Source organism: Anopheles merus, chromosome X (genome assembly GCF_017562075.2).
Source record: "Anopheles merus strain MAF chromosome X, AmerM5.1, whole genome shotgun sequence".
Taxonomy (NCBI): domain Eukaryota; kingdom Metazoa; phylum Arthropoda; class Insecta; order Diptera; family Culicidae; genus Anopheles; species Anopheles merus.
In genome coordinates, this window is record NC_054081.1 from 15,117,233 (window position 1) to 15,143,731 (window position 26,499).

At 43.4% G+C, this 26,499-nt stretch overlaps 3 protein-coding genes across 3 annotated transcripts; 2 read left to right on the forward strand and 1 right to left on the reverse strand.

Moving 5' to 3' along the window:
• Positions 1–6,564: 6,564 nt before the first annotated feature.
• LOC121592510 (sodium channel protein Nach) lies at positions 6,565–8,947 on the forward strand. The gene is made up of 3 exons (XM_041914012.1): positions 6,565–7,337; positions 7,452–7,955; positions 8,079–8,947. Exons 1-3 carry the CDS (start codon positions 6,571–6,573, stop codon positions 8,722–8,724), a joined length of 1,917 nt encoding a protein of 638 aa, XP_041769946.1. The 5' UTR covers positions 6,565–6,570; the 3' UTR covers positions 8,725–8,947.
• A 1,364-nt stretch (positions 8,948–10,311) lies between these two features.
• LOC121592450 (ras-related protein Rab-40C) lies at positions 10,312–19,353 on the reverse strand. The gene is made up of 3 exons (XM_041913900.1): positions 18,383–19,353; positions 18,089–18,286; positions 10,312–13,410 (listed from the first exon to the last, which is right to left on the reverse strand). The coding sequence occupies exons 2-3, from the start codon at positions 18,213–18,215 to the stop codon at positions 12,749–12,751; spliced, it is 789 nt and encodes a 262-aa protein (XP_041769834.1). The 5' UTR covers positions 18,216–18,286; positions 18,383–19,353; the 3' UTR covers positions 10,312–12,748.
• Positions 19,354–22,544: 3,191 nt separating this feature from the next.
• Positions 22,545–24,951, forward strand: LOC121591429. The gene is made up of 5 exons (XM_041911902.1): positions 22,545–22,860; positions 23,144–23,365; positions 23,447–23,504; positions 23,665–24,222; positions 24,302–24,951. Exons 1-5 carry the CDS (start codon positions 22,822–22,824, stop codon positions 24,475–24,477), a joined length of 1,053 nt encoding a protein of 350 aa, XP_041767836.1. The 5' UTR covers positions 22,545–22,821; the 3' UTR covers positions 24,478–24,951.
• Positions 24,952–26,499: the final 1,548 nt, after the last annotated feature.

The window sequence follows — 26,499 nt, forward strand, 5'->3', positions numbered from 1 at the left end:
AGATTCCAAATCACTTTCTTTTTCCTTATGAATTTTCCTACCAACATTCTTGCCTGTTCTAGTATTATCTTCATCACATCAGACTATCTTTGTATGTATTCGAATCATGTGAGACATTAAGTGTAATTGGAAAATTTACTTCCTGCGTATAATGACCCTCATTATCTGATGTTGGTCATTTTTGACATAATCTGCCAAAATGTGCTAATCTGCCGGTTAAACCTAACATCAATATTCCAACAAGAGCTCTAAGACATCAGGATTGTTTTTATTCGGAAGGAAGGCCGTATAGGTCATATAAAGGTCCATGACTGGAACTTTTAACGTGTGATATGTGTATTTTGATTTTAATCGTTCCAATACCTCCTCCAATAAAATTGACCAATTAGAACTTTTTAATCATCTGTTGATAAGTCAATAGTTTATAAATAGTGTGGGATAGTTCTAGAGTTACCTAGGCCACGTTATAGGCCATGCAGATGATTGAATTGGAATCTATGAATGAATAAATTTAAAAATAACTTAAAGCGTAATCATTATGCTATCCAAAAATTTTGAGCATTCCGTTAAACTTTATTCGTTATCAAATGTTTAATTAACTGGATTTTTTCTTCTTTTTTTTAATAAATCTCATGATCTTAAAATTTTAAGATGAATACTAGATATTATAAAATAGGCTTATAAATACAAGGAACAGACTATGACATCAAAACATAGGCGCGTCGATAAGTCACAAATAGTTAAACCCCTTAGGCCTTGACCGCTTCCGTTGGAGCCTCGACTATCTTTACTCTGGCATTGAATTAGAAGTGTTAGTTATGTTTATATCGTTCACCCAATTCCTCTTCAATGGTCAGTGGACGATAACTTGTTGACAATTGCTAGTATTTCATACCTCATATGAGTACTCACCGAAGATGATGCAGTAAATGCTGTAGCAGTGTGCCCCAATCGCTCCGTGCTCCCTTTACATCAATTATTAGACTCCCACAGTAGCTGTAAACGAGGACGGACAGTCGAGATAATTTCTAACATCATGCAATCTTGCGTCTTTTTAGCGGCGGACATATACCCAAAACCACACTGTTGAATGTGTTATTTTTGCGTCGTTGAAGCTGGAGCACGAAGTTTGAACATCGTTACACCTTCAACATGTGTGTCTTCCCGCACCAGGCATTGCCGACAGGTGACGGCCGTCAAACCCATCAATGTGTCAATATGCTGCCGGCCCGGCATGGAATGTTCATAGCCGTGATCCAATTGATCAACCGCGGCCCACCAATAAGACCCTCGACCGTACACTGTTTACCGTGGGCCGTGGCCCGCAATTGCGTCACACGCGAAGTGCAATTTGCGCAAATGTCTCTTAGCCACTGTCGCCTAACTGTGGAACCTTTTCCCGGCCTACCCAAATGAGGAGGAGGCGCAGTTTCTACCGCCGCTTTGGACTGTCTGTGCAAATAGACGCACGAACCCAGTGACAACATGCTTCGGACTGGGAAGTGTTCGCCTTCTTCCTTTTAGGAATATGTGACGGTTTTTTTTTATTCGAGATACACCTTTGAAAGCCACATTCCATCAACAATGGGCCAATAACGGCTTGTGTGCAAATGTTTTGAATTGGAGCGATTGACAGAAATGACGTAGTTTGTCCTTTCCAGGTGAGAATACGCAACACCGAAACGATTGATAAGTCGGTTACAGGTCCATCGAGAAAGCAAGATTTCGAAGCCTATTGCGCACAACGAAGGATGATTATTACACTTAAGATTCCATTCCGCTCAGGTCAGGTTTTACTGTATCCTAATGGTAGGTCTCATTCCTTGATCGGCGTGTAGCTCCGCTATCCGCTAGCCGAAGGCCGTTCCGGGTTGGCGTGCCAAACGCAAGCTAAGCAACACGAAAAAAATGGCGCCAACAAGCAAACCCATAAACCAGCGGATTCTTCCATCCTCACATGGAACCAGCGCACCGAATCTTTACCGTTTTTTTAACGGGAGAAGGGAGCTCCCGAACCGATGATTGACCGATTGAGCTGGAAAACGATCGCCCGGAGAATGAGAGTAAAGGGCGAAGACGCGCCTGGCGATCATGTCGGGTCTGACCTAAACGAATCGCGCACCGCCCAAAATCCTTGCCCGCCCTCAGATTGCATCACGGTCGCCTTTTTGCTGCATCTTTCGGCAAACCAAAACGGCATCTCTCTAATGAATGGCTTCGCTCAAGGCTTCGACAAAAACCTCAGAGGATATATACATGTCTTTTTTTGCTGCTTTTGCTGCTGCTGCTGCTTTGCTGCTGTTAATTTCTTCGTCCAGCAACATAACCGAAGCGGGTTTCTTCTATTCACCTTCGACTTCTTGAGATATTCTCACTGCACATTCGGAAGCGATCGTTTGTCTCCTGTCTTTCTTTGCTCTCTCTGTGTGTGTATTTTTTGCCTGAGCATTTACCAGTGTGAACAGCTTATGCTTTCATGCTGATGATGCTTAGCGCGCTCTCCCTGGGCTTTTCGGGGGGCTTCGTTCACTGCCCATAATTTGATGTTCCGCCACTGGATTCGAGTGGCGTTTAGTTTCGGGCCTTTTTTCAAAGGCTTGTCTCGCATTATCAATGTCTACATTCTAGGTCGGGTTTAGGTGTTGAAGGTTAAGTCTGAACAGAGTTGCTTGTACGAGCTACTAGGTTCTATGCTTATGTTCTCTTCACATAACAATTGTACAATATCTTTCTCGAACTCTGGTCCGGATCCTCGCTGGACCGTACGTATTGGGGCCAATTATTTTGACACGAACCAGAATTTGAATCTATCGGAGACATTAGGTTTTTAGTGAATAGTAAATGGATTGCATATTAATGCATTACCTTGTACCATTCCTTAACTTCGTTTTTAAATATATTTGATCGTCAAAAACACCTCAGAGTGCATTGGTTGCATTAGATAAAAATTCATTTGATACCAATTTCACCTCATTACATTAGACAGGCAATTCATTCAAGGGTATGGTACAGTGAACTAGACTTCTTGGTATATTGTCAACAATGCGAACTCAAGGGGAATATGAACTACACGGCGGTATCCTTCAACTGTATATTGGACCAGATTTATCTATTTAACGCAATATTTACATAGCCTTCGTAGAGGCTAAAGCATCTTTAGAATATTATACCATTATGCGGTAGCTAACGATGCATAATTAATTGAGGTCAAGAATGTTTCATAGAGCTAAAAGGTTATTTGTAAATGTGTCAATCGCAATGTTGAAGTGTTGTGAATATCATGTGTCAAGATTTTAGTCACAAAGACACTCTGAACAACGATGCAACGATGTTTTAGACATAGCATTTCTAACATTGAACATACAGGGTTTACCTAGCCAATCGGGCGTCGTCAAAGCGTTATCGGTCGCCGTAAATACTTTTTTGGGCGACGTAAACCCTCAATTAATGGTACTCAATACTCAATGGTACTCAATGTCTCATGGTACAGTCGCCAACTCGTACGACTTAAAAACATGCCCGTCATGGGTTCAAGCCCCAAATAGACCGTGCCGCCATACGTAGGACTGACTATCCTGCTATGGGGGGAAATCAATAAGTCACTGAAAGCCAACCCCACAAGTGTGTTGGCAGGCCTTGACCGGCATCGGTTGTTGAGCCAAAGAAGAAGAAGAAACCCTCAATTGGGCACTGTCATTTTTATTCCGGTATTGAAGTATGAATCGGGCAAAGTACAGAATGAAAGTGAAATAATTAAAACACGTTCTCTCGGTGAAATAATTAAAAACTCGATATTTCTCTCGGCCTGTGAAAAGATTACAAGCAATTCTTTTTATGCATCTAGCAATGGCTAGCTTGGATTGATTCGCAACAGGCTGCTAGACTTCTCCTACCTCAGTGAAAAAGTGTGTTTGACAGATATTTTCTAGCAGAATATGCTGTGTCTGAACGCAGCTAATGAGTTATAGAAGATATGCATTATCGGTAATGAATTATATGAAAAGTGGAGCATGAACAATCAATTCATTTATAGCAATACATTTGGAAACTAAATTTATTAGCGTTTAACCATGTTCAAAAAAAGCATCTTTCAAACGATTCAAGAGCAATACTGTACATTTGATCACGGAGATAGACAGACAATTAGTGTCACAACATTCACAAAACCTATTTGTTAGCTTTTGGAGCAGCAGTTAGCAGTCAGAGTCACACGAATCATATGACAATATTATATTATTAGACTATATGGCTATATGAATTCTATGGCGAATTGTGACTAGGAAAACTATCCGAAAAGCGGTTTGAAAACTAAACGGTAGATCAGAAATCATTCTTTCATTTTTATAAAAATAAAATTAACAGTTGTATTGTAGCTACGCTAAACCGTCGTGACGCATGGGGTTTGATTGTTGTTGGCAACAACAAAAAATCTCATAACTCTGGCGGAAGGAAGAATGCTGTTGGCTTTTGTCGACATATCCCAATTAATTACCCGTCCCCCAAATTGGCGTATTGCGGGTCAAGTCGGTGTGTTATACTAGTTTACCACGTAAACTTAGGTAAACCCTTACTATGCACTCGTCCGATCCAGAAGAGACCTGAACCGAGTCCAGCTTTCACACAATCCGGCCCGTCTACTCGACAAACCACCGGGTTTAGCCTGTGTATTATCGGTCAAAAGCTAGCAAATTAATACGATAACACAAAGAGTGGCAATCAATTTTTGTATGACCCAATTTCCAAACATTCCAATATTCCAACACTTGCCAAACCAAAGGTGAAAATTCGATTTAGGACACTGCTGTAAAATAAATTGACCACGTCTTGGTCCACGCTCAATCATAACGGATCTTGTTCAAGGTCGCCCGTGTGCAATTTCAAGTACAGTGAATCATGTACTGAGGCGTGAATGAATCACATCATTAAGCGAGAGAGAAAGAGTGGAGATCAATTACATATGCAAATGGGTTTTTGGTGAGGAATCAGTTGGCGGGTTCCATACGCAAACAGGGTTCACCCATGATCCCATGAGTGGTGCGATACAGGTAGAAGACGTCGTCCGGTAACGGTCGCTGCAGCGTCTTGGGGCAGCCGGAACCATAATTTGTTTAAAAATGTGAATGCTAGCGAAGGCCCGCTAACGCTCACTCGGGCAGCTCAAAGCGTAAAGTTGTAAATAGTTTTTTTTTCTCGTCACTTCCTCCCCCAACGCAAACGTTGATGGAGGACGAGAAAGAGCTAGGGAGGGGTGTGAGGGGCGAAATGTGAGGGTGTATGATGATGAACATAGCCGCCCGGGCTGCAGCTGTAATGTCAACATTGATGTCACCTCCGTTCCGCACATTCCGCACAATAGGCACATTTGCTCCCCGTGTGCCGATGCAGAAGTATCGCTAGATTGGAGACGATCACAGATCGAAGCAACCATCACTATGTGTTTGTGTGTGTGTGTGGCTGCGGGGTGACTAATTTACGACTGGGAAACCCAGAAAATTACTCAGCGCCACTCCGACGTGCCCGGCGACCGGTTGGATTCCGCGGAAGCGTACAATTAGCCCTCTTGCCAGCACATTGGTGTAATGTTCCATTGCGTCGGTCCACGAGGCTCGGCACCCCCGACGCAATGCCGCGGCAGAAGGAAATGAAAGCCACACACACGCGCGCACACCCCATTCTTGTGTGTGTGTGACTAGCTGCGGAGTGCAAGTAGTAGATATTTACCTGCTAACGAGCAATTAGCTAACGACATCGGGGAGAGCTTCTGACACGTTGGCAGTGTCAGATTTTCCATTAAGATTGCCGGAGATGTTCTGGAATGGTCGTGTCAACTTGATTAAGTTGGGTTATTAGTAGCGCTAACAAAAAAAATTGGAACCAATGGTAAACAATACCCCGATAACTTGCTGGATTGATTTAGCCTTGACTTCCAATAGTTGCAAAGAATTACTATAAACCTAGAATTGATAATAGAGGATTCTCAGAAACATTTTGGGTTAGAGCATTGATGGTAGATTTATAGATCAGATTGATGGCAGATTGATAGTGACTAGAGTAGATGTAAGATTGGAGCTCAAAATTGTCGGCAAGAGGTATCGCAGGGCACCAAAATTCCAGGTCAACTTTAATAGTACTACAAAACATTGTCCTTGACGTAGGACTAGAAGTTGTCCCTGATGCTAGGAAGTTATTAGCTTATCACTTAGCAAGGATTTAGAATGTCAGGGTCTATCGTGGTCCAGAGGTGCCTGGAACCATTATCAACATTTATAGGACATTGCTACAATACAATACAAGCTCTGGCAAATGTGCACTTAGTGTTGCTTTCCGATGTATGTCCCAGATTATCCTGCCGCCTATTGTGTCCCGGCAGCTGGTATCGATTTTGGAGCGCGTTCTACAACCCCTTTGCCTCGTGCGTGACACACTGTTGCATCGGATAAGGCGATTGATGGGCGAGGGATAACAATTAGTCGTGGCTAATGACACGCAACGCATGCCGAGCGGGTCTCGAATCACGGGCGCCAGCGGTAAGCCTTCCGTCAGTACTGTGCCAACGAGCAAACCCTCTGGATGGAGCAGCGCAAGCAGAAAGACCACCCGACCGGTCCAGATCCGGGCAGGGTGCGCGGTCGCCGGCTCACCAAAACGATGAAAGCGATCAAGAAGGGCAAAGCGAAGGTAGCGCCCCGACGGGAGTCGAAAGCATCCTTCGGCACGTTGCGCCTGTTCCGGCGCAGCTTCATCTTTCAGACGAAGGAGTTCTTCGACAACTCGACGCTGCACGGCGTCCGGTACATTGCCGAGGAGGGCCGGCCGTTCTTCGAGCGGTTCATGTGGTTCTGCTTCGTCGCGTTTGGCTTCATCGCGGCGGTCGTGATCATCTTCAGCCTGTGGGAAAAGTTCCAAACCAACCCGACGATAACCGGGCTCGATACGGACTTCCACAACCAGCAGGTCATCTTTCCGACGGTGCTGGTGTGCCCGACCGCCCCGTACGACGAGGACGCGGTACGGCGGGAGGCGTACGAAACGCTCGGCGGGTACGAGCAGGGCAGCGAGGTGTACGAACCGTTCCTGAAGCTGCTCACCCAGCTGTCGTACGACAACATCCGCGAGGTGGCGGCAATGCTGAGTGACATGCCGAGCACACCGGCCCTGCGCACCACCAGCCTGCGCGAGCTGGTGTTCCGGACGGCGGTCCGGTGCAACGACACGTTCGCGGCCTGCCGCTACAAGGACGAGGATATCGATTGCTGCGAGATGTTCAAGCCGATGTACACCGAGCACGGGTTCTGCTATGCGTTCAACGCGCGCTACACCAATAACAAGCAGGTGGAGTAAGTGTTTGGCTGGTGCCTTCCCCGACCGGGGAGGGCATGGAACCTGGAATGAGCTCCGCACTCCTAACACTCTGTTTTACGGTTGTGGTTAACGTTTTTGTTGCTGTCTAGAATTCTCAACTCGGAGGTGTACGTGCTGTTCGAGACGGACAAGAAGTGGGCGCTGACGTTCGAGCCGCTCCGGGAGAGCAACATCTTCGTGCACTCGTACAACGAAATCTCGGGCTGGGACTTTCAGCCCCAGGTCATGTGGGACATCGACTCGAAGGTGGAGTTTCTCATCTCGATGAAGCAGACGTACACGACCGAGGACGCGCAGCAGCTGTCGATCGGGCAGCGGAAGTGCATCTTCCCGGACGAGGAGAAGCTCCAGTACTACCAGGACAAGTACACCTTTTCCGGCTGTATGAAGGAGTGCCGGATCTCGAAAAGCCTCAAGTACTGCAAGTGCGTGCCGCCGTTCTACGCGCCGGTCCGTACCATCCCGAGCTGCACCACTGGCAACTTCCAGTGTCTGAGCGAGTACACTGAGAACATCACCAGCATCCACAGCTGCCAGGACTGTGAGCTTGGCTGTCTCAACACCGTGTACGACATCGAGAAGTACTCCAAGATGTAAGTACACGCACACTAGCTTCGCTGTAAGAGAGACGCTAGCCAAGCCTCTGTTTGCAAGTACCGCTGGTCCTCTTCTCTACAACTCTGGATCTCCCATTTATTTTTGTGGCTCTATGTCAGCATGAAAACGGAAGAGGAGCAGCAGGAGGCGCAGGTTACGATCGAGTACCTGACCTGGCCCATCATTCGCTACAAGCGCGAGGTCCTGTTCGGGTGGGTCGATCTGCTCGTCTCGTTCGGCGGTATTGCGGGCCTGTTCCTGGGCTTCAGCCTGCTGTCCGGCGTCGAGTTCATCTACTTCTTCACGATGCGCGCGTTCTGTATGCTGTACAAGAACCGGGACGAGCTGGAAGCGATCGAGCGGGAGCAGGTAATCAAATCGCTGAGCCGCCACGAGCTCGGCCTCAAGCCAGTCGCAGCCCCGGCGGGACCACCGGTGGTGCCGACCGGAGACACCCTGCCCGTGTACGATACGGTCACCCTGCCACCGTCAGCCGACAAGCAGCAGGTGTTTGTGAAGCTGATCACCAACGACTACAAGTCGGCCCTGCAGTACCAGGGGACCGATCCGGCCTCCTACCCGGGCCTGAACCGGAACCGGCTCAATCAGCTCCACAGCCAGGGCACCAGGAAGCACAATCTGTTCCAGCTCGGGCACGCCAACTACGCCGGCAGTAAGTACGCGGAGAAAAAGGTAACACAGTACGGTGGCGATGGTGGTGGTGGTGTCGGGGGTGGATATATTTACGACGGTTACTTGCCGTGAAGGCGGGGAGAAACCGACTCTGCGTTGTTTACATCTGTTTGCCAGAGATAACTTTGAAGATTCTGGAATTTCTTCACAGCAAACAGAAAAGATTTTAGTGCATCTTAATTAGGCGATCGTGGGGCAAAATGGTCACCTGCACTATTGGCAAATTAACACGTTTGAATGAATGATATCAAATAATTGAACAACATTAAATGCAGTGTTTAAAGCACACCGAGAATGTTTCATGTACTAATATTTCTAAATAAATTAATAAATCAGCAAATAAAGTTTTTATTAAAAACGATTTAATTTTCACCGTCTCAAAAAAAAGCTTTCGTAAGAATTTATCAAATTCTTATAGAAAAAAAGGATGTGTATTGAGGCACAAGACATGTATCTCTGATTTGCGTAAAAAGTACCTTTTTTAATTTTATGCAACTTTTTAAATTAAGGTTTGTCAAATGTTTCAGCTTGGGGCCAAATGGTCGTTCCAGTTTGGGGCAAAATGGTCGGCTTTTTTTACTGGAGCTAAATGATGAGGCTGTGGTGCAAACAAAGGTCGCTAACTGTCAACAAGTGCATTAGTAAAATATTCCAGCAATTAATTAAATATTTTAATAAAACACTCAAATAGAGATTTAAGTGTTGTAATCTTTAGCTTGACAATTCTACCTAGATGGCAGAACTTAAACCAAAGCCTGAAGTCCGAAGTTGCCCCTTTGTTTTGATGTGTTTTGAAATTTTGTGTATTTTTTTTGTGTCCATTTTCCCCATAACGAGAGCAATTTACCCCGCACAATATATTTTCACGACTTTTGATGTTTTATTTTTTAATTTCATTTTATACCTTTATATTGGCTTATAATATGCCATATACAGTTTTTTTCATGATTAAGATTAACATCTTATCATCTTAACAAGCGTCGATTATCTTCAAAACATCAGTGTAAAGTGATTTATCCAATGGGATACAGAGCATGTTAAGGATTTTGCTCTGTATCCCATTGGATAAATCACTTTGCCATGTGCCATTTTGACCCGCCTTCTCCTATATATGAGAATTTTTTAATCGAATTATTCATTACCAATTGATATGAAAACAATAAATCAATAAAAGAAAAACATTCGAGATTGGAAAAAAATGCTTTCCTTCATTCAATCTGCATAATAGATTAAAAAAACGAGGTTACATCATTTCTTTGACACATTCTCAACCCGAAATATATACACAATCTCGTATTTTCTTTTTTTATTAATAATTCATTCATATTCTTTATTTTCCTTCCGTACTGTATCGTAAATTGCTACTTAAAGAAATAAAAACACCTCATAAATAAATTGAAATCATAGCTCCAAACGCTGAATCTCCATTTTTTTTTTGTTTGTTTGTCCTGTCTCTCACAGAGTTTTGATGCTGGGTTTTCCTCCGCTTTCAGTAGTCTCAGACCACCCACTCTCTCTCTCTCTCCCTCTTCTTCGTGCCATGTTGTTGCCTCTACTACATGCTGGAATTTGTGCGTTTCTGTTCTCCGTTTTTTGTTTGCACTTACTATTCAAAGTGAGCCAAATGAAGAAGAAAAAAACTTCATAAAAACAAAATCAAACTTTGATTGTACTGTTTTTTTCTTATTTTACGTGCGTGCGTCTCTCTGTGTGTGTATGACTTTTTGTTTTTCACCCTTGCTAAACATTGTGTAACAATGTATTGTTCCTCTTCCGTCTGCAATCTTATTTGCGCGATTTTATTTGCGGTGTTATCACGTGTTTGTGTTTGTATGTGTATGTTTTTATGTTGAGTTTAAATGTACATCATTTTTAATGCTGAACATTATCGCACCTGGAATAAGCATATTAATGGAATTTATCCAAACACACACACGCACACACACCCACACACACGCGGTGGGGCAAAAGTGCATCCAAACGCGGGCATCCACCTTCGTTCTCGAGTAGGTAAAAAAAAATACATTGTAGAAAAAGTTTTCATCCTTCCAACATGGAGGGGCTTACGCCAGGCATCTCTCGCCTGTTTGCTAATCGTTTTCTTACTAGCGTGTGTGATTTCACAGACGACCTTAGAGCACGCACTAAACCTACACCAACCCCAGTAGAACGTCACCGCGAAACTATCAATACCTAGCGCAATTGGAGCGCGTTTGTGTGTATTTGTTTTTTTTTTGTTTCTTTTTTTAGTCGGGATGATTACGAGGGTGGAGAGATGTCGACATGTTTAGGATGATCTGTATTTTTTTCTGTTTCATTTTCTGTTAGTTAAGAGGGTTTTTTAGTAGCTAAGCTAAAGAATGACTTTCTGCTGTGGTGCCGACATGTACTTAACCTATATATATACGCTTTTTATACATAGCAAAACGAAAAAAAAAACGAAACGAACTAATACAAAAAAACACGCTTCCGTCATTCGCGACGGTGGGACCATCGCACGCGTGACACCACAAAAGGGAAGTTGCTGCAGTCTATGTTTCTGTGTTCAATCATCGTCTCTATCTCTCTATCGTCTGCTGACTTCAGTCTAGTCGATATCCCTTTCTGCTCTTTATTGCCGGTTTTTTGTTTTGTTTTCTGATTTTTGCTTTTTGACGTACAAAATCGCAACAAATCCTCCGGGCATCGAGAAAATAAAAAAAAAACTTAAATTCCACACAATCTTTCTATTAATCGTCTCTGACGTCTTCGCTGTAGCTGTGTGGGAGAGTTTCTGTGCGCCTAGCATGACAGTGTGTGTGCTCGACTAATTCGTTTTCTTCGTTTTGTTTGTTGTTGTTATTGTATAATGTAATATATTGACGAAGTGTTAATAAAATTAGTATTTGGTTCATTTCTTGTCTTGTGCCCAAAGTCGCTCAAGGGGATGGTGAATGTAGGGCGCAGAAATATAGATGGTAATAGACACGATGTAGATAAAGTTTACGGGACTGATCTACGAACTAGGTGTGCATTTACGTGTGTAAACAAAAACATCACTTAAGAAGTGTTTTTTTTTTTGTTTGTTTCTTTTTCTTGATTCGGTTCGGAGCAAACGAGCTCGCCCTTTCGTGATGTAAAATGGTGTGAGACACGAGACCTGCACCCAATAGCGTCCACCAGTTGGTTCAAGTACTATTTTTTCTAGAACAGCACAGATTTTCCCGTGACTATTGTTCGTAAGGATGGGGTTTCTATATAATTGTTTCAGATCTTTTGCTTTTTTTGTTTACAAAGATGAGGTGAAAATCATCCGCGGCGCCAAAACATTAGCCGAAAAACATCGCTTGACCAATAAATCCGATGAAAGCTGACGCGTAAAATCTAACAAGGGCTTATTAGCTGAATGCCCGAATGGGCGTGTGGTGGCTGTAGTAGTAGTAGTAGTAGTAGTAGTAGTAGTAGTAGTAGTAGTAGTAGTAGTAGTAGTAGTAATAGTGGTGGTGGTAATATTAGTTTCGAGAGGTAATCGGGGTGTGTGCCACTGTCGCACCTATTATCCTTTCTTGCCTGCCGTAGCGCCACTTAACTAACCGGTAAGTGTGCTTGGCTTGGCCATGCGGCCACTCATTGCGCACCGAGCACGTGTGTGAGGTAATAGTGTTAGTTGTGAAGAGAAGAGCAACAATGAAAGAAATACTTCTGAGGATCAAGAGCAAGTGGTGTTAAAATAATGCCTTACTTAACGAACAAAAAAAAATACAAACTCGCCCACACACGCACGCACATACACGCACACACATACACACACACACACACACACACACACACACACGCACACGCACACATTCACTTCATACACACACCAACCCAAAGACAATAGATTAAGCAATGTGCGCTCTTCTCTCCATCCGTATCATGTTATATAGTTACAGCCTTGCCTGACTGTGTGTACGTGTGTGGTCGTGTGGTTGTATGCATGTGTGTGCAGGTGCCTGCGGATGTGTGCGGTTGAAGTAATTGATCCTTCCTGTACATACAAGACCACCGTAACCGTGGGCTAGAGTGCGCAATCGCGCGTCCGCCCTTAGGCGGATCCCAACGCCCAAAACGACAATCATGAAATCACGCAACCGTTGCGCACGTTGTGCTTCAGATGGTAGGAGGTGGCCGTTTTGCACTTGAGATTCTTCGCTATCGACGCGGAATTGTTCAGCACCGTGTTCAAGCACTGGGAGGAGGTGAGGGCGTACGATCGCAGGTACGACTTTACCGACGGCGGCAGCGGCAGGCTGTCGATCGTGTACACGTTCGTCCGCCGGCAGATGCTCCGGCAGCACAGCTCCTGCAGCGACAGCACCTTGTTCGTGCGCCAGATCCGCTCCATGCCGTTCCGGTGCAGGGCCATCCGGGCGAGCTCGCAGAACGACTCGCGGATGTTGAAGTCGCACAGGGGCGATATCTCGAAGCACGCCATCTTGTTCCGGGAGGCGTACAGTTCCGCCTGCTTGGCCGCGACCTGCCGCTTGAACGCGAGATGCAGACGGTTGCCGACCAGCACCTTCGGTACGCCCGGCGCATGCTCCTCCACCTCCTTCAGCCACCGGTTCAGCCCGTCGAAGCTCCACTTGTTCGTGATGTCGTACACGAGGATGATGCCCTGGGCGCCGCGCGAGTACGACCGGATGATCGTGCAGAAGCGCCCCTGGCCGGACGTGTCCCAGATCTGTAGCTTCACGCGCTTGCCGTCGAGAAGGATCGTGGTCGTTTTGTGCGCCGCTGCAATGAGGTAAGCCGGAGGGGGGGGACAGAAATTAGTTGTCGGTAGGTTGGTAGCAAAACAGCAAAACATTCTTAATGCCCAGCTCCAGCTCGCAGGTGTATTATTTAAACACGAAATTCAACAGATTGTTACTGAGGTATGTGGTAGCAAGTTTCAAATCTTGTGCATCAACTCTCACATGAGGCCCGCGAGCGTCTGCGCAAATTAAAAACGAGTTGAAACTATATATTTTTTTTTTAAATTAGTAACAGGATCAACCGTTATTGATCCGAAGAATACAAATAATTATTTACGATAAGCACGCACATCGCCCAAATCAATACATTTAAAGAGGTGTGTAAGGTCGATATTAATATAATATATATCTAACCGGCCACCATGTGCTTTATACAATGAAACAATCGTACAGGTTAACTACTTCAATTAAATTAAATTAAATTAAAATTACTTCAATTACGAATCAAACCTACGATTCGAAAACTCATCAAGCTGTATAAAACTAGATAGTGAACTAGAGTAAAATACTGATCATATCGATGTCAATCGCATCATTGATACTGAGCCACATTTGAATATGCGGTAAACTGGTACCGCATGCTTCTAATAAAAGAGAGCCCCAAAACGGCTAACACACTGTTCACCGAGCTACAATCGCATTACTAGGGAGGGAGAGGGCGCTGACTAGGTATTTTGCCAAGGGTGCCTGGGAACGGATCTGAGAGCATCAAGAACGAACATTGCTTAAGATACATAGATAGTCTCTTAATTAGATTATATGCTAAAGAAAAACGGTAAGAGGAACAAAGAGATGCACATATTATCGATCTCGGTCTCCAGAGTGATGGTATTTCTGATTAACGTTCATATTGCATATTGCAGCACTTCCCTGCTAGCCTGCATTAACCGCTGAGACGCTAGGCTATCAGTCATTTATTGCTTTACTTATAGCAGGATAGTCAGTGGTATGTTCGGGATGGTTGATCATACCATTGTTGAACCCATTGTTAGGTCGTGGGAAAAAGTTTACAACTGTCAGAGTCTTTCTAGATATTAATCGGAGAAATAGATGGAGCAGGACGATTGATAAGAAAAGCAATGAAATATTTTTATATGTAAATAATTAAGTTAATTAATAATAGAGCCGGTCTCGTAGTACAGTCGTCAACTCGTACGACTTAACAACATGCCCGTCATGGGTTCAAGCCCCAAATGGACCGTGCCGCCATACGTAGGACTGACTATCCTGCTATGGGGGGATCAATAAGTCACTGAAAGCCAAACCCACAAGTAGTGTGGTACAGGCAGGCCTTGACCGACAGCGGTTGTTGAGCCAAAAGAAGAAGAAGAAGAAATAATTAAGTAAAAAAATTTGAACATTTTTTTCAACTGATACTGAACTGATGAAAGAAACAGGAAACGGCACCAAGCTTCATCAAAAAAGCACTGGTACTAAAGCGATCAATTTAAAGAAGGTTAGTGGATGCGGTACAAAACATCCAGAAAAATAATATTTAGGCTTATTAGATTCTAGCAATCGAGTTGTCTCAACTTTATTATGCATTCGTGCATAGAGAGAAGGTAAGAAAAATCCGATAAGGCTTTATGATGATGCATGATCTAACAATTTATAGAGAAACCTGCGAAGATGAAGTTGAAATCTCTTCATATTTCAGGAGTCCGGAATTGACTGAAATGTACTATAGAAGCAGAAATGTTTCTACAAATAAACTTTGGCTCAAGCGGTCGCGGGCCTAACCAAAAGACCTCGCGGGTCATCAGTTTGACATCTCTGTAGTAGAGCTTTACGCTTGACATCGTCGACGTGTTCTGTCGATTAATCGACAGCGGGAAATTAATCGAGAACAATATTTTACCAATTTAAAAGTAAAATGTTTCAGTTTGAAGCAACAAAAATAGAAACTTGTATATACGTTTTAAATTGGTTAAACTAAATCATTCTCAAAATCCGTTAAAATCAATTTAAATATTAGATATAGAAAAAAACACCAATTGCATTTTTTATGTTTTTACCCTGTACTAGGAAATCGCTTATCATTTTAGTTTACGTTTTAATCTTGACGACGTATTTTACGATAGTCTTAGAAAATTTGATTTCGACATTTGACGCCAACTACAATCACTGCTCGTTTCGATATATTTTCTCTACTAGACTTAAAACACAGGATATTACTTTCAAGGAGCACTCAAGCTAAAGGTAACGACGCGACTCGAAACGAATAGAACAGCCCCAAAGGTTCCAAGGTTGTTAAGAAGTTAAGTAGCGGAATTTGGGACAAGTGTGCCACCTTAAGCATTTCATATCATATCTCACTATAACTTGTTTATCAAAAGGCGATTTAAATCTCATAGCCATTTTACACCTACTTACTCTCTTATTAAAGAGTTTCAGTTGCAATAAGTGCAAACAAAACTATTTTTGAAGCGTTTTAAAAGGGCTCGGAAAAGACGTTGCTTTTTGGGCTAAGGGACAAGAGTGCCACCCGTATGAGGCAAAGCGTCCACCTGGATAAAATAAACGAATTTCTGGGATAGTTGGATACTTTTACGCGTGTGATACACTAGTGTATGTAATCCTACATGTCTACATGTAATCCTACTTGTCTACATGTCACCAATGAATTATTTTTGGACAACAAACTGTACCGTAACATGGAAGTTACTGGTCTGTCTGTCCGGGACGGAATCCGCTCATAATACCGCACCGTACCGCTACACTCCACAACAATGTTTACATTTTCACACCTCCGAGCCCGTGATAGTAGTACACTTGCCCCAAACAAAGGTGGCTCTTTTACCCCAAAAGTTGTTTTTTTAATTGGATTTTTCACTGACAAAAAAAAAGTTTATTTCAACTAAACCCACGAAACAACGTTTCACTTTTCCTCAGCTTACGGTGGTATAAATATTTTCTCGGTACTTTGTTCCTATGTGTTTTGAGAGCTTATTTGATGTTATTTGAAAAACTATAACTATATTTCTTTATCGCGATCTGATCAACGATTGTCTTCCGCAGTCCGAGTAACCCCCTTTATATTCGTTCATTTCTTCTTGTGCCAATAATGTTCTGCCCCAATTCTCACAGATCGAGAACAAAAACTGTAGTTTAAATTGTGCATAACACGGCTAGAAACTCGAAACAAACTAAAAATTTGAAGAAAAAAGAAACAAAAAAATGGTATTTGAATAACTGCTTCAATGCAATACATTGTTATGTTTTAATTTGGAATTACTAAAGATATATATTCTGTATGCTTATTTTCTCGATTCCACATTTTTTTTCCTGCCAACTGTTTGACATTCACTATACCTGTGCCAGTCACGTCAAAATATAGTGGATCCTCTCGTATCGAGGTTAATCCGTCCCAGTGACTCACTTGTTATACGAAAAACTCATTGTACGGAAGGCTCTTTTCTATATGATTTGAATGAAAAGTGAAATAATTGGTTCCAGGCCCGCAAATGTGCTGATAAAAACGGGCATATACAGATATTATCATTATTAGTATCGAGAAGATATTTGTAGTTCACTATCGTTGTCGTTATTGAAAAAATGATCGATTGATTTAGTGTTGTCTTTAATATTTCCCAAATTCATTGTTCCTAGAATGATACATTTTGTTTTGTGTGTGAAAGTCTTGTCCCGCAGATTTTTTTTTTTCAAAAATAAGCAAATTTCATCAAAATTATAAGCACGAATAAGGCTTTAAAGATGTCGATTGATTCATAACCCTCAAATCTACAATCCGCTTACGCGACATTTTATTTTTGACAATTCATTCGTCAAATTGGTACAATTTCCTCCAACAACTGCCAAATCCACAAAAAAATGCAGTTTTGCTAAAAGTTTTAAATCGGTTAAGTTCACAGAAATAACCGAGTTTTCTACATGAATCGTATGAAACAAAGTAATAATGACCATTAGATTATCAAATTTGATTAGATTATTAAATCCGAGTAACGCGAATGTCCCTGGAACGTATTATTCGCGTAACTCCGGGAAAGACTGTAATTGTTATGAGACTCGCCGACAAAGACAATTTTGTTACTACTGAAGCCCGCAGCTCGAAAAGGTTACCAGTCTGTGCAAAAACTACAGGGGTACTGGCGTTTTGAATACCGCCTGAACAATATTTTTCCTAATCCTTCAGGATCGATTTGTTCCTCACCCCGATTTGTTGTTAGACGAATATTGGCGAAACAACGACACAACTCAAACCATATCTCCATAGGTTTTAAAGTCGTTTACTATAAAATAAAACGACGATCAAAATGTATGGTTACTTTTAAAATAACGGCCAAACTGATCAAGATAGTTAGAAAGGCGTTTTTTTCTTCTTTGACTCCTCATGAGTGAAAGAACATTGGAGGAGCCACTACAAAGACATTTTACACATTACATAGATTCACTATCGTGCTGGTCATGTAATACGCATGTAACTAGTGACAACTCAACCCGTTAAGTGCTTTTAAGTGCCGTCCACGAGGACAGAAGCGTGCATGGCAGGTCGAAATTGGCCAGCTGGCGTGGAGGCTTGCGTCCTTGACCGAGAACAGTTTCGAACACTTCTGCAGCAGACCAAGACCGCAAAATGGTTGTAGTGGTAGTAAGTTGCTAGTATATATTAGGCTGGCAGATAAAGTAATGTGACGTACTGCCGCTACCGCTGCAGAAGGGACTTTCCGTCGAGCCATCGTCCAGGCCGGAGAGAATTTCCTGCTTGCCGACGTCACTGTCGCCGACCAGCAGCACCTTCAGCAGATAGTCGTATTCCTTCGCCATCGTTTGGTTTGCCTCTTTCTATGTGTTTTGTCCGTGGTGCGGTGGTGTGTAAATTCTGTCTCGTCTTACGTCTAAAAAGAGGAGGGAAAATCGAAAAAAAGGATGATTAATGTTTAGTCCGGAATGTTGACCGTTCCTCCTGCCCGGCTGCAGCTGCATACGCATACCAAACAAGTCTTTCGGTTCGTGTAAGCACCATCGCTCTCTCAGCACTGTGCCGCAACAGTTAAGTCATGGTTTGGGTTGAAGGATAATCGGGTTTGGGTTGGGCTGGTGGGTTGTGGTTGATAGTAGCTTATCCCTTTGGCCGTATCCGTGTACTGGGGCCGCCGTTTCAATGACCGTACAGTGCTACTGCGACTCCGCACTGGTACATGCTAGCAACTTCGCGCGAGTAAGTAACTTCGTAGCCTTTTCGCCTTACGGAAAGGTCACGCACACACACACACACCACTGTTGTTAAACTTCTAGCGGCCTTGGTAGAACGATTAGATCGGATTCTCACCGTCTTCCTGCAACACCTGTGCACTCCGCGCAACCTTTCACCTCCCAAAATCACACACACACACTCACTCACACAGACACAGGATGTGGGGTTTGTGGGCACTCTTAAATACACGCAAATACATACACACACACACTCACACACACTAGAAACGTGTCACAACTTTCGTGAAAACGTTTTCGTGGGCTATTTTGTGTCTTCACTTTTGGCTAGCGCCACCGTCACCTCCAACCGTGCCCGCGTCCACCACAGGTTGCGCGGTGGGTTGGAGATTGTTTTGCCCCCCCCCCCCCTCACAGAGACGGGTGTGCGTTTGATTTCCCTCCCTTTCACTGCCAGGTGACTCACACTTGGGCAGCAGCTGGACGGTCGGAAAGTTTCACTTTGCACGGCAATTGCACGGTTTGTTTGGCGAGCCGTACACCTCGATGTTTACAACGCACGCCTGAGCCGTCCGTGATCTAGCAGGCAGGCAAGCAAGCAAGGAAGCAAACGCCACAAGAAGACGATACGCACAATGAGCGCACACACGCGCACACGCATTCACTCAAATGTGTCCCTTTTTTTTGATGTTGTGCCATGCAAAATGCACTTGGAACAGGAACAAAGAAAACGAAAATAACATGCCAACTGTCAGGCGCGCTCGACAGATGCAGGAACCAAAACGTCAAACGGGATCCGCCGCTTTGCCGCCGTTTACAGTGCCAAGGTGCGTTTTGTATTATTTTTATAGAATCGCTTCCACCCCAGTGTATGATTGTTTCATAGTAGTGCGAAGCAGCAATTTAATTCAACTAATTACAACAACATATTTTTGCGTGGTGTTCGATGGGCAACCGAGAAAGGATCATTTTTAGCTACGCGAGAGCAACAAAATTTACAAAATCAGGTTTGTACCTTGTCTCAAGGTGATTAGAAAAGAGTAAAAATTAGATCAGTTTTTTCAGTGCTACACATACAGAAATGCAGTGGTTGACAACAACGGTGACAGGTTGAACTATTTGTCTATTTTTTTTATTTGTCAATGCTGGAGTGGAAACTTCTAGAATAGTTCGCAGTTTGGGTGAAAGTCCATTACCAAATAGCTTAAGCAGCAAATTTTAGCAAGCTAATGATCGCTACTTGAATTCGCCTTTTGCAGTAGATAAACAGCATCAAAGTTCCAGGTTGTCCTTCTAAATAGCGCCTAAGCAGCTTGCTTATGCCACGGTGCCGGGGATTATTTTGCTTTGTGATTTATTTTCAAGCTAGGCGTCATCGATGAAATAAACAACAAGATTTTTTGTATGTGTATGTTTATTATAAAAATCTAAAAATTCTTTAAATTCACAAATTTTACATAGTTAACAAAAAAAATCACATTCAAATCACCGAATATTCCTTTTTCAATTAACTTACCTAACTTGGGCAGCAGAAACGAGATGATTGACGGCATCAGTCTTTGATACTTTGAGAAGAGCCAGCTCGTACCGATGTCATGAATTAAAAAGCTCTTAAGTTCCATCAAATTCGGCACGCTTTATTAACAAGCCTTCAAGTTCCATCGCGAACCATACACATCAGGCTAACCAGCCGCAAGGTTCCAAAGAGTATCAAGTGCTTGTCAAAATGCGCAATAGTTCCGCAAAGTACTTTTGATCTCTTAATCAGCCACAAAGTACGAAATCGAAACGATTTTTCTTTAAATAGCCTTAAATCAGCTATAGAGTTCCAGCTGGCTATTTGCAACATCCCAAATAGCCAGAATTGCTTAAGAAGCTCATTTTGGCACGCTAAAGATCGCTGCTCGAATTCGCCTTTTGCAGTAGTTAAACAGCACCAAAATTCTAGGTGAGTCTTTCAAACAGCGCTTAAGCAGCTTCCTTATGCTACGGTGCCGGGATTATTTTTCTTTGTGTTTTATTTTCAAGCAAGGGTCATCGATGAAATAAACAACAGGATTTGTTTTGTTTGTGTTCATGCGTATATTTTTAAATCCTAAATATTCATGAATTATACAAAATGTCACACAATTTACTGTACAATCACAATCACTTCACTCAATATTCCTTTTTCAATTAACTAATCTAACTTGTGCAGCAGCAATGAGATGATTGACGGCGTCAGACTTTGATAATTTGACAAGAGCCACTTTGTACCGATGTCATGCATTAAAAAGCTATAAAGTTCCACCAAGTTCGGTACGCTTTCTTAACAAGCCTTCAAGTTCCATCATGAACCCTACACATAGTGCTAATCAGCCGCAAAGTTCCAAAGAGTACCATGTGCCTGTTAAAAAGCTCCATAGTTCCGCAAAGTACCGTCTATCTCTTAATCAGCCACAAAGTACGACATCGGAACGATTTTTCGTTAAACAGCCCCAAATCAGCTATGGAGTACGAGCAGGCTATTTGGGATTAAGCTTATTTTAAAAAAGACTTCGTTCATTCTAAAAATAGCAACAAAAAAATCTGGTGGCGCCATCTGTTGGTGGGATAGCCACATAGTGGAACTTTCTTCACTTTGAGAGCATTATTCCTTCCCTCTGTACTCTTATATGGTTTCGCATTGAAGTTCTGATATTTAATTTCCATTATAATAATTTGTAATTTATTAAGTATGATTTTCAACACTTCAATGGTCTATCGCCATCTTTTTGAAAGGGGTTTGAAGCCGGATCGCATCACCCTTTCACAGGTAAAATGTTGAAAATCATGCTGAAGAAATTAAAAATTATTATGACGTAAATGAAATGTCAGATCGACATTTTGCGAATAACATTTTGCACGCGATGAATAACAATGTTTACATTCTAAACTGACTTGAAAACCCCTGTAAAAATGATATACAGTGGAGCGGCGTTTATCCGGGCTACTCGGGACTTGACCTCGCCTGGATAAGCGAATAACATGGATAATGAGTCAAATGATATATTTTATCACCAATTCCTGATTAGGTTTTAGATAATTTTCATATTTTTTGATAAAAATAACCAGTTTTTATTAACATCATGTTTTTACAATGAGAATATTTAAAAATTTTCATGAATTATAATGTTTTTTGTTATGAAAATGTGAAACCGTTTTTCAAATATCCTCCTCAGAACGCAATGTCACTTTTGTATTGATTTGTCTTTTCTCAACAGCACGGATAAAAGGTACCGGGATAAACGACGCTCCACTGTAAATATAACATTTGACAGCGGTTGCAATACATCTCGATGGAAATGAACAATGTTGTGGACACTGGAAATTGACTTGAAAACCCTGTAATGTTTTCAAGAAAAGCTCCTTTTTGCAATTGACAAAGTGTTCGGACAAGGTTGACTACATTTACAAAATTTTATCACTACCGTGGTGCCGCGGTTATTTTGTTAACGATTACAGGCGGTCCCGAGATACACGGTACCTCTTATACGCGTATTCGGAGATACGCGGTTTTCCAAATTTGAAAGTTCTTTGAGCAAATTGTACTGATTTGACACATCCATTGTGAAATACCAAATAATTTCCGTATTGATCGAATGTGAAATACCATTTCAAAAGGTTCAAAACTGTTCAATTCATTAGAAACATATCAAATAATTAATTTGACCGCTAAAACCACCCCCTACTTGCAAAATTGCATGAAAATTAGTGATATTTTGGCTGGAAATCACGAGATTCGACTTATGCGGAAATCCGAGATACGCGGTATTTTGCGGCCGTTTTCGGTCCCATTAACCGTGTATCTCGGGGACCGCCTGTAATCAATTTTTAAAACAAATCACATAACAAATCCATCCATCTTGTGTCTAACAATCTTGTGCCGTAAAAAACTAAATGTCACTGTCACTCAATAAGTCAGAGCGGGACAGAGCGTGCTTTGTTTTGTTTTCCTCCACTGGAAACAAACTTCCCCTTTTTCCAGCCGATAAGCTGCCCCGCAGCAAACAACAAAAATCAGCCAATTGCCAAAGGAAGGCAAGGATAACAAGAAAAAAAACAAAGACAGTGCAACAGTGGAGCAGAGAAATTGTTTTCGTGCCATCTTTTCCACGGTGTGAAAAGGCTCGGTCCAGGCCGATCGACGCATCATGCGTTAAAGGCGAAGTCGAGCAGCCGTTTCTTCTCCCGTGCTTCAATGTGCTACGAGCCGATGTCTGATTATTGTGCGAAAATGGTAGGTCGATCTGCAGTCCGTTTCCACAGCAATATGTTTGGTACGGTTGCGTTGCTGCGTACTGCTGCGGGTATTGTGCGGGAGTAAACGAACGTTAATTGCGACGTGGTTGGTTTGGTGAAGCGGATGTGCAACTTTTGTGCCATTTTCGATTTTGATCCGAGAATCCACCAAACGCTTTCAAACGTTGCAATCGCTCCTTCCTCAGTTTGTTATATACCATTAAGCTGCGGGTGTTATTTTCGGCACAGCAACTAATAACCTTTTCCCCATTTCCCGCAAGGCTCTACTGGACGACACAAACGGCAACACGGTCAACATCAACAACCAGCCCGGTGTGGAAGGGGCCGGCGACGGGTGCACCGTGGGCGGTGGGATGGCCCCAACGACTGCCGATTCGGTCGCGATGCTGCACTCCCCCTCGAACGACGATCTGAGCCAAAGCCTGTCCGAGTACACGGACGCCGACGAGAGCATATCAGCCCCGACCGAACTGCTGGCCGAGGTAATGCTCCTTAGAACCAACACCAACAATCGTATGGTTGTGCTTAATCTCTACATGTATTTTTTATTATTTTAATTTCAGTTTCTTTCTGCCATTATGATACGTGACTACGTGAACGCGCTCAAGTACTGCAAGCAGAGTGAGTATTTTCTAATTTTCCAATAAGATTTCGGGATATTCGGTATAGCCCTCTGAGCCCAATAGGGATGAAATGATTGAATGAAATTGGTGCAGTCATCGACACATGTGCGCGTTAATAATTCCAAACTCTCCCACTCTTACCCTTATGCCAAACCCAGTACTGCAGTACGAGCCGAACAACACGACGGCCCGCGACTTCTATCCCCACATCCTGTCCAAGATAAGTGAAATGCAGAGCAACGAGCAGTCGGGGGAGAGCGACGAAAACTACAACTTCAACTGCAGCTCGCCGCTGGCATCGTCCGGCTCGACGCCCTCGTCCTGCTCCGTCTCCTCGTCGCCCGGCTCGTCCTCCCGCTCCTCCTCCCGCTCGTCCTCCGGTCCGTCCTCGTCCGGGTGCGACGGGCCCATCGACGAGGTGATCATGGTGTGCAGCAGCGACAGCGACGAATCGTCCGAAGCCTGCTGCTCCTGCCCGGAGGGCTCGGAGGGCGGCCGTCCAAAGGTGCCCGCCGGCGACCGCCATCCAGCGGGGAATGAGGGTGCCGCCGGCGTGGCGCTGCCAGTGCAGCCGGTCGCAAGGAGGGGCTCGCGATCGCAAAGCGACAACAACACGTCCCAGTCGTACTCGAGCCTGCTGCTGGAGGACGAAGAGAAGGATCTCACCCTGTCGGACATTTCCAATCTCAACATCGAGGAGGATGAAACATCCAACGGTTAGGGGCGATGGGTGATGAGCAGCACACGTGTTTGCACTCGTTTTTATCTGCTTCTTTCTGTGTTTGTACTTTCCAGACTGTGGCGGATCGCAGGAAAACAGCTACACGCCGCTCGATGCAGTAGCGGCCGCGCCGGCCGTCAAGCCGCCCGTCCCGAGCACGAACCTTGCCACTGCCTCGGTCTTCGCGTCCCGGCTGGTGGCCATGCTGCGGTCCAAAGTAATACCCTCCCGGACGGGGGGCGGTGAGTGAGGGGGATGCATCGTACAAATCGAAAGTTTGCAGTTTTATTTCACGCACACATTCGAACGCATTTTGGATGCTTTTCTTTGCCTTATGTATTCCTTTCCATTGATCTCTCCGTACTAGAGTGTGCGTGGATGTGTTTCTGTGTGTGTGTGTGTATGTGTGTATGTGTGAGCCATTTAGTACAACTCTAAACTAAATACGTTTTGCGTACAACACTCTGGTACACTGACTAGTTAGCTTAGCAGCTAGCGGCTAGGAAATTTAGTTTAGGAATTAGTTTAAACTATATAAATGTATGTGTGTTTGTAGGAAGGAGGCATCTAAAAAAAGATATTTAACTATGTGCAGTACAGAAAAAAAGGCATACATTTTGAGCCGTCCATTTTTTTTCTGTTGCACATGTTTCGCTTTCCCCCAATATTGCACAAGTTGGCATAACTCCGTTTAGTATCGGTTTTCTCACTTTTCATTCGACATTTAAAAAAAAAAACAATAATATTCCAACATTTTCTGCAAGCGCTGTATAGTTGCGAACAGGCTTGCTTAGAGTGCAAAGCGGTGGTGAATGCCGAATTTGCAGATCAATCGAGATACGAAAGGGAACAAGTAGATCGACCTTAGGCTACGCTATAATAGAATCGAAATGGCAAACAAAGCAAACCAGATTCCTTACACCCCTACTAAACTACTACTACTACAAGAAAACCAAAGGACCTAGAAGCTAGACCCTAGAAAGGAAAGCAAACCATTGCAGTAGCCTCCGTAACAATCGTGTTTTTGGTTACACCATTATACAACCCTATATCGGAGGAGGGGGCAGAATATGTAAACCAGATCTCTTAGAAGGAGAAGAAAGAAAAAAAAGACTTAGCAGGGAGAGCCAGACGTATCCCTTTTTCCTAGTACGGTATATATCCTTTATTACGGCGGCGAGCGGCCCTGTGCGCCCAATTTTTGCTCCCCTAGCGGGACGAGAAGAACAAGAGGCACGGTCTAAATATATATATATTTAAATGTATATCTACATGGAAAGAGACAACAAACAAAGGAAACATAAACATACCAAAAAAAAAAAGTTGAAAACCAGGAAGAATAGTTTTATATTTGCAGACGAATGCGTGCGTGTGTAAGGGGCATGTGTACTACGAATAGCGATTTCAGAGGTCGAAAAAAGCTGGTTTGTAGCGCAAAACCGAAAACCGTTGGTACTAAACAACCACATATAGCTGTGCACCTAGTCATGTCGTTAATTGTGTGAACAATGAACAAGGAAAAACGAAAATAAAAACAACAAATAATTTATGTGAAAATGCTGTTGCAACGTGGACAGTGTTGGTGTTCGATGGAAAGAAAGAAATGTACTAAAGTTAACGTGTCTTTACCGACAAGCTAAAACTGCTCGATAGCAGGTAAAAGTTTTTGGGCTGTGTTTTGGGCTTTGTTTGGTAACAACTAGTTAATTTGGCCAGGTTACAAGGCAACGCAACTAAATTTCAAAGAGCACCTAACACCAAAATTAAACCCATACTGGCCCTTACACCAATACATAACCTTTTCTGATGGAAGTACTGCACATGACCTAATGTCGGTCCTGAACTTGATACTGAACTAGTGATGCGATCCCACCGTTATTTGCGATCCGACCTGAATCGGCTGCTATCAACGATCGTATCGATCCGATCTTAACCGGTTGCTCTCAGTGCTCTTTGCGATCCGGCCTAGAACGCTCGACATTCTACTCTCTTTGATTCGATGAGCCGGTTTGCTGTAAACAAATCGTCCAGGTTCAATATGAACCTGTTTCTCTCAGCGTTCTTTTCGATCCTGTCTGGAACGCTCGATGATCTGCTCTCTTTCATACGATGGACCGGTTTGCTAAGTACAAAGCAAGCAGGTGAAATCTGAATCATGGCAGGCTATCTTGAACCTGCGTTCCACGTTCCGTTCGTTTTATCTAGATTAGCAGGTTCGTTCCGTTCCTCAATGTTCGGAACTATTCCCATTACTATACTGAACCTATGCCGG

Bases quoted from the DNA above. Each gene is read 5' to 3' on its own strand.
- LOC121592450 (XM_041913900.1), bottom strand. From the start codon at position 18,215: ATGGCGAAGGAATACGACTATCTGCTGAAGGTGCTGCTGGTCGGCGAC. The intron at 13,411-18,088 runs GTACGTCACATT...ACCTCATTGCAG, and splicing joins CTTCTGCAGCGGTAGCGGCA to CGGCGCACAAAACGACCACG.
- LOC121592510 (XM_041914012.1), top strand. From the start codon at position 6,571: ATGGAGCAGCGCAAGCAGAAAGACCACCCGACCGGTCCAGATCCGGGC. The intron at 7,338-7,451 runs GTAAGTGTTTGG...GTTGCTGTCTAG, and splicing joins ACCAATAACAAGCAGGTGGA to AATTCTCAACTCGGAGGTGT. The intron at 7,956-8,078 runs GTAAGTACACGC...GCTCTATGTCAG, and splicing joins ATCGAGAAGTACTCCAAGAT to CATGAAAACGGAAGAGGAGC.
- LOC121591429 (XM_041911902.1), top strand. From the start codon at position 22,822: ATGTGCTACGAGCCGATGTCTGATTATTGTGCGAAAATG. The intron at 22,861-23,143 runs GTAGGTCGATCT...ATTTCCCGCAAG, and splicing joins CTGATTATTGTGCGAAAATG to GCTCTACTGGACGACACAAA. The intron at 23,366-23,446 runs GTAATGCTCCTT...TTTTAATTTCAG, and splicing joins CGACCGAACTGCTGGCCGAG to TTTCTTTCTGCCATTATGAT.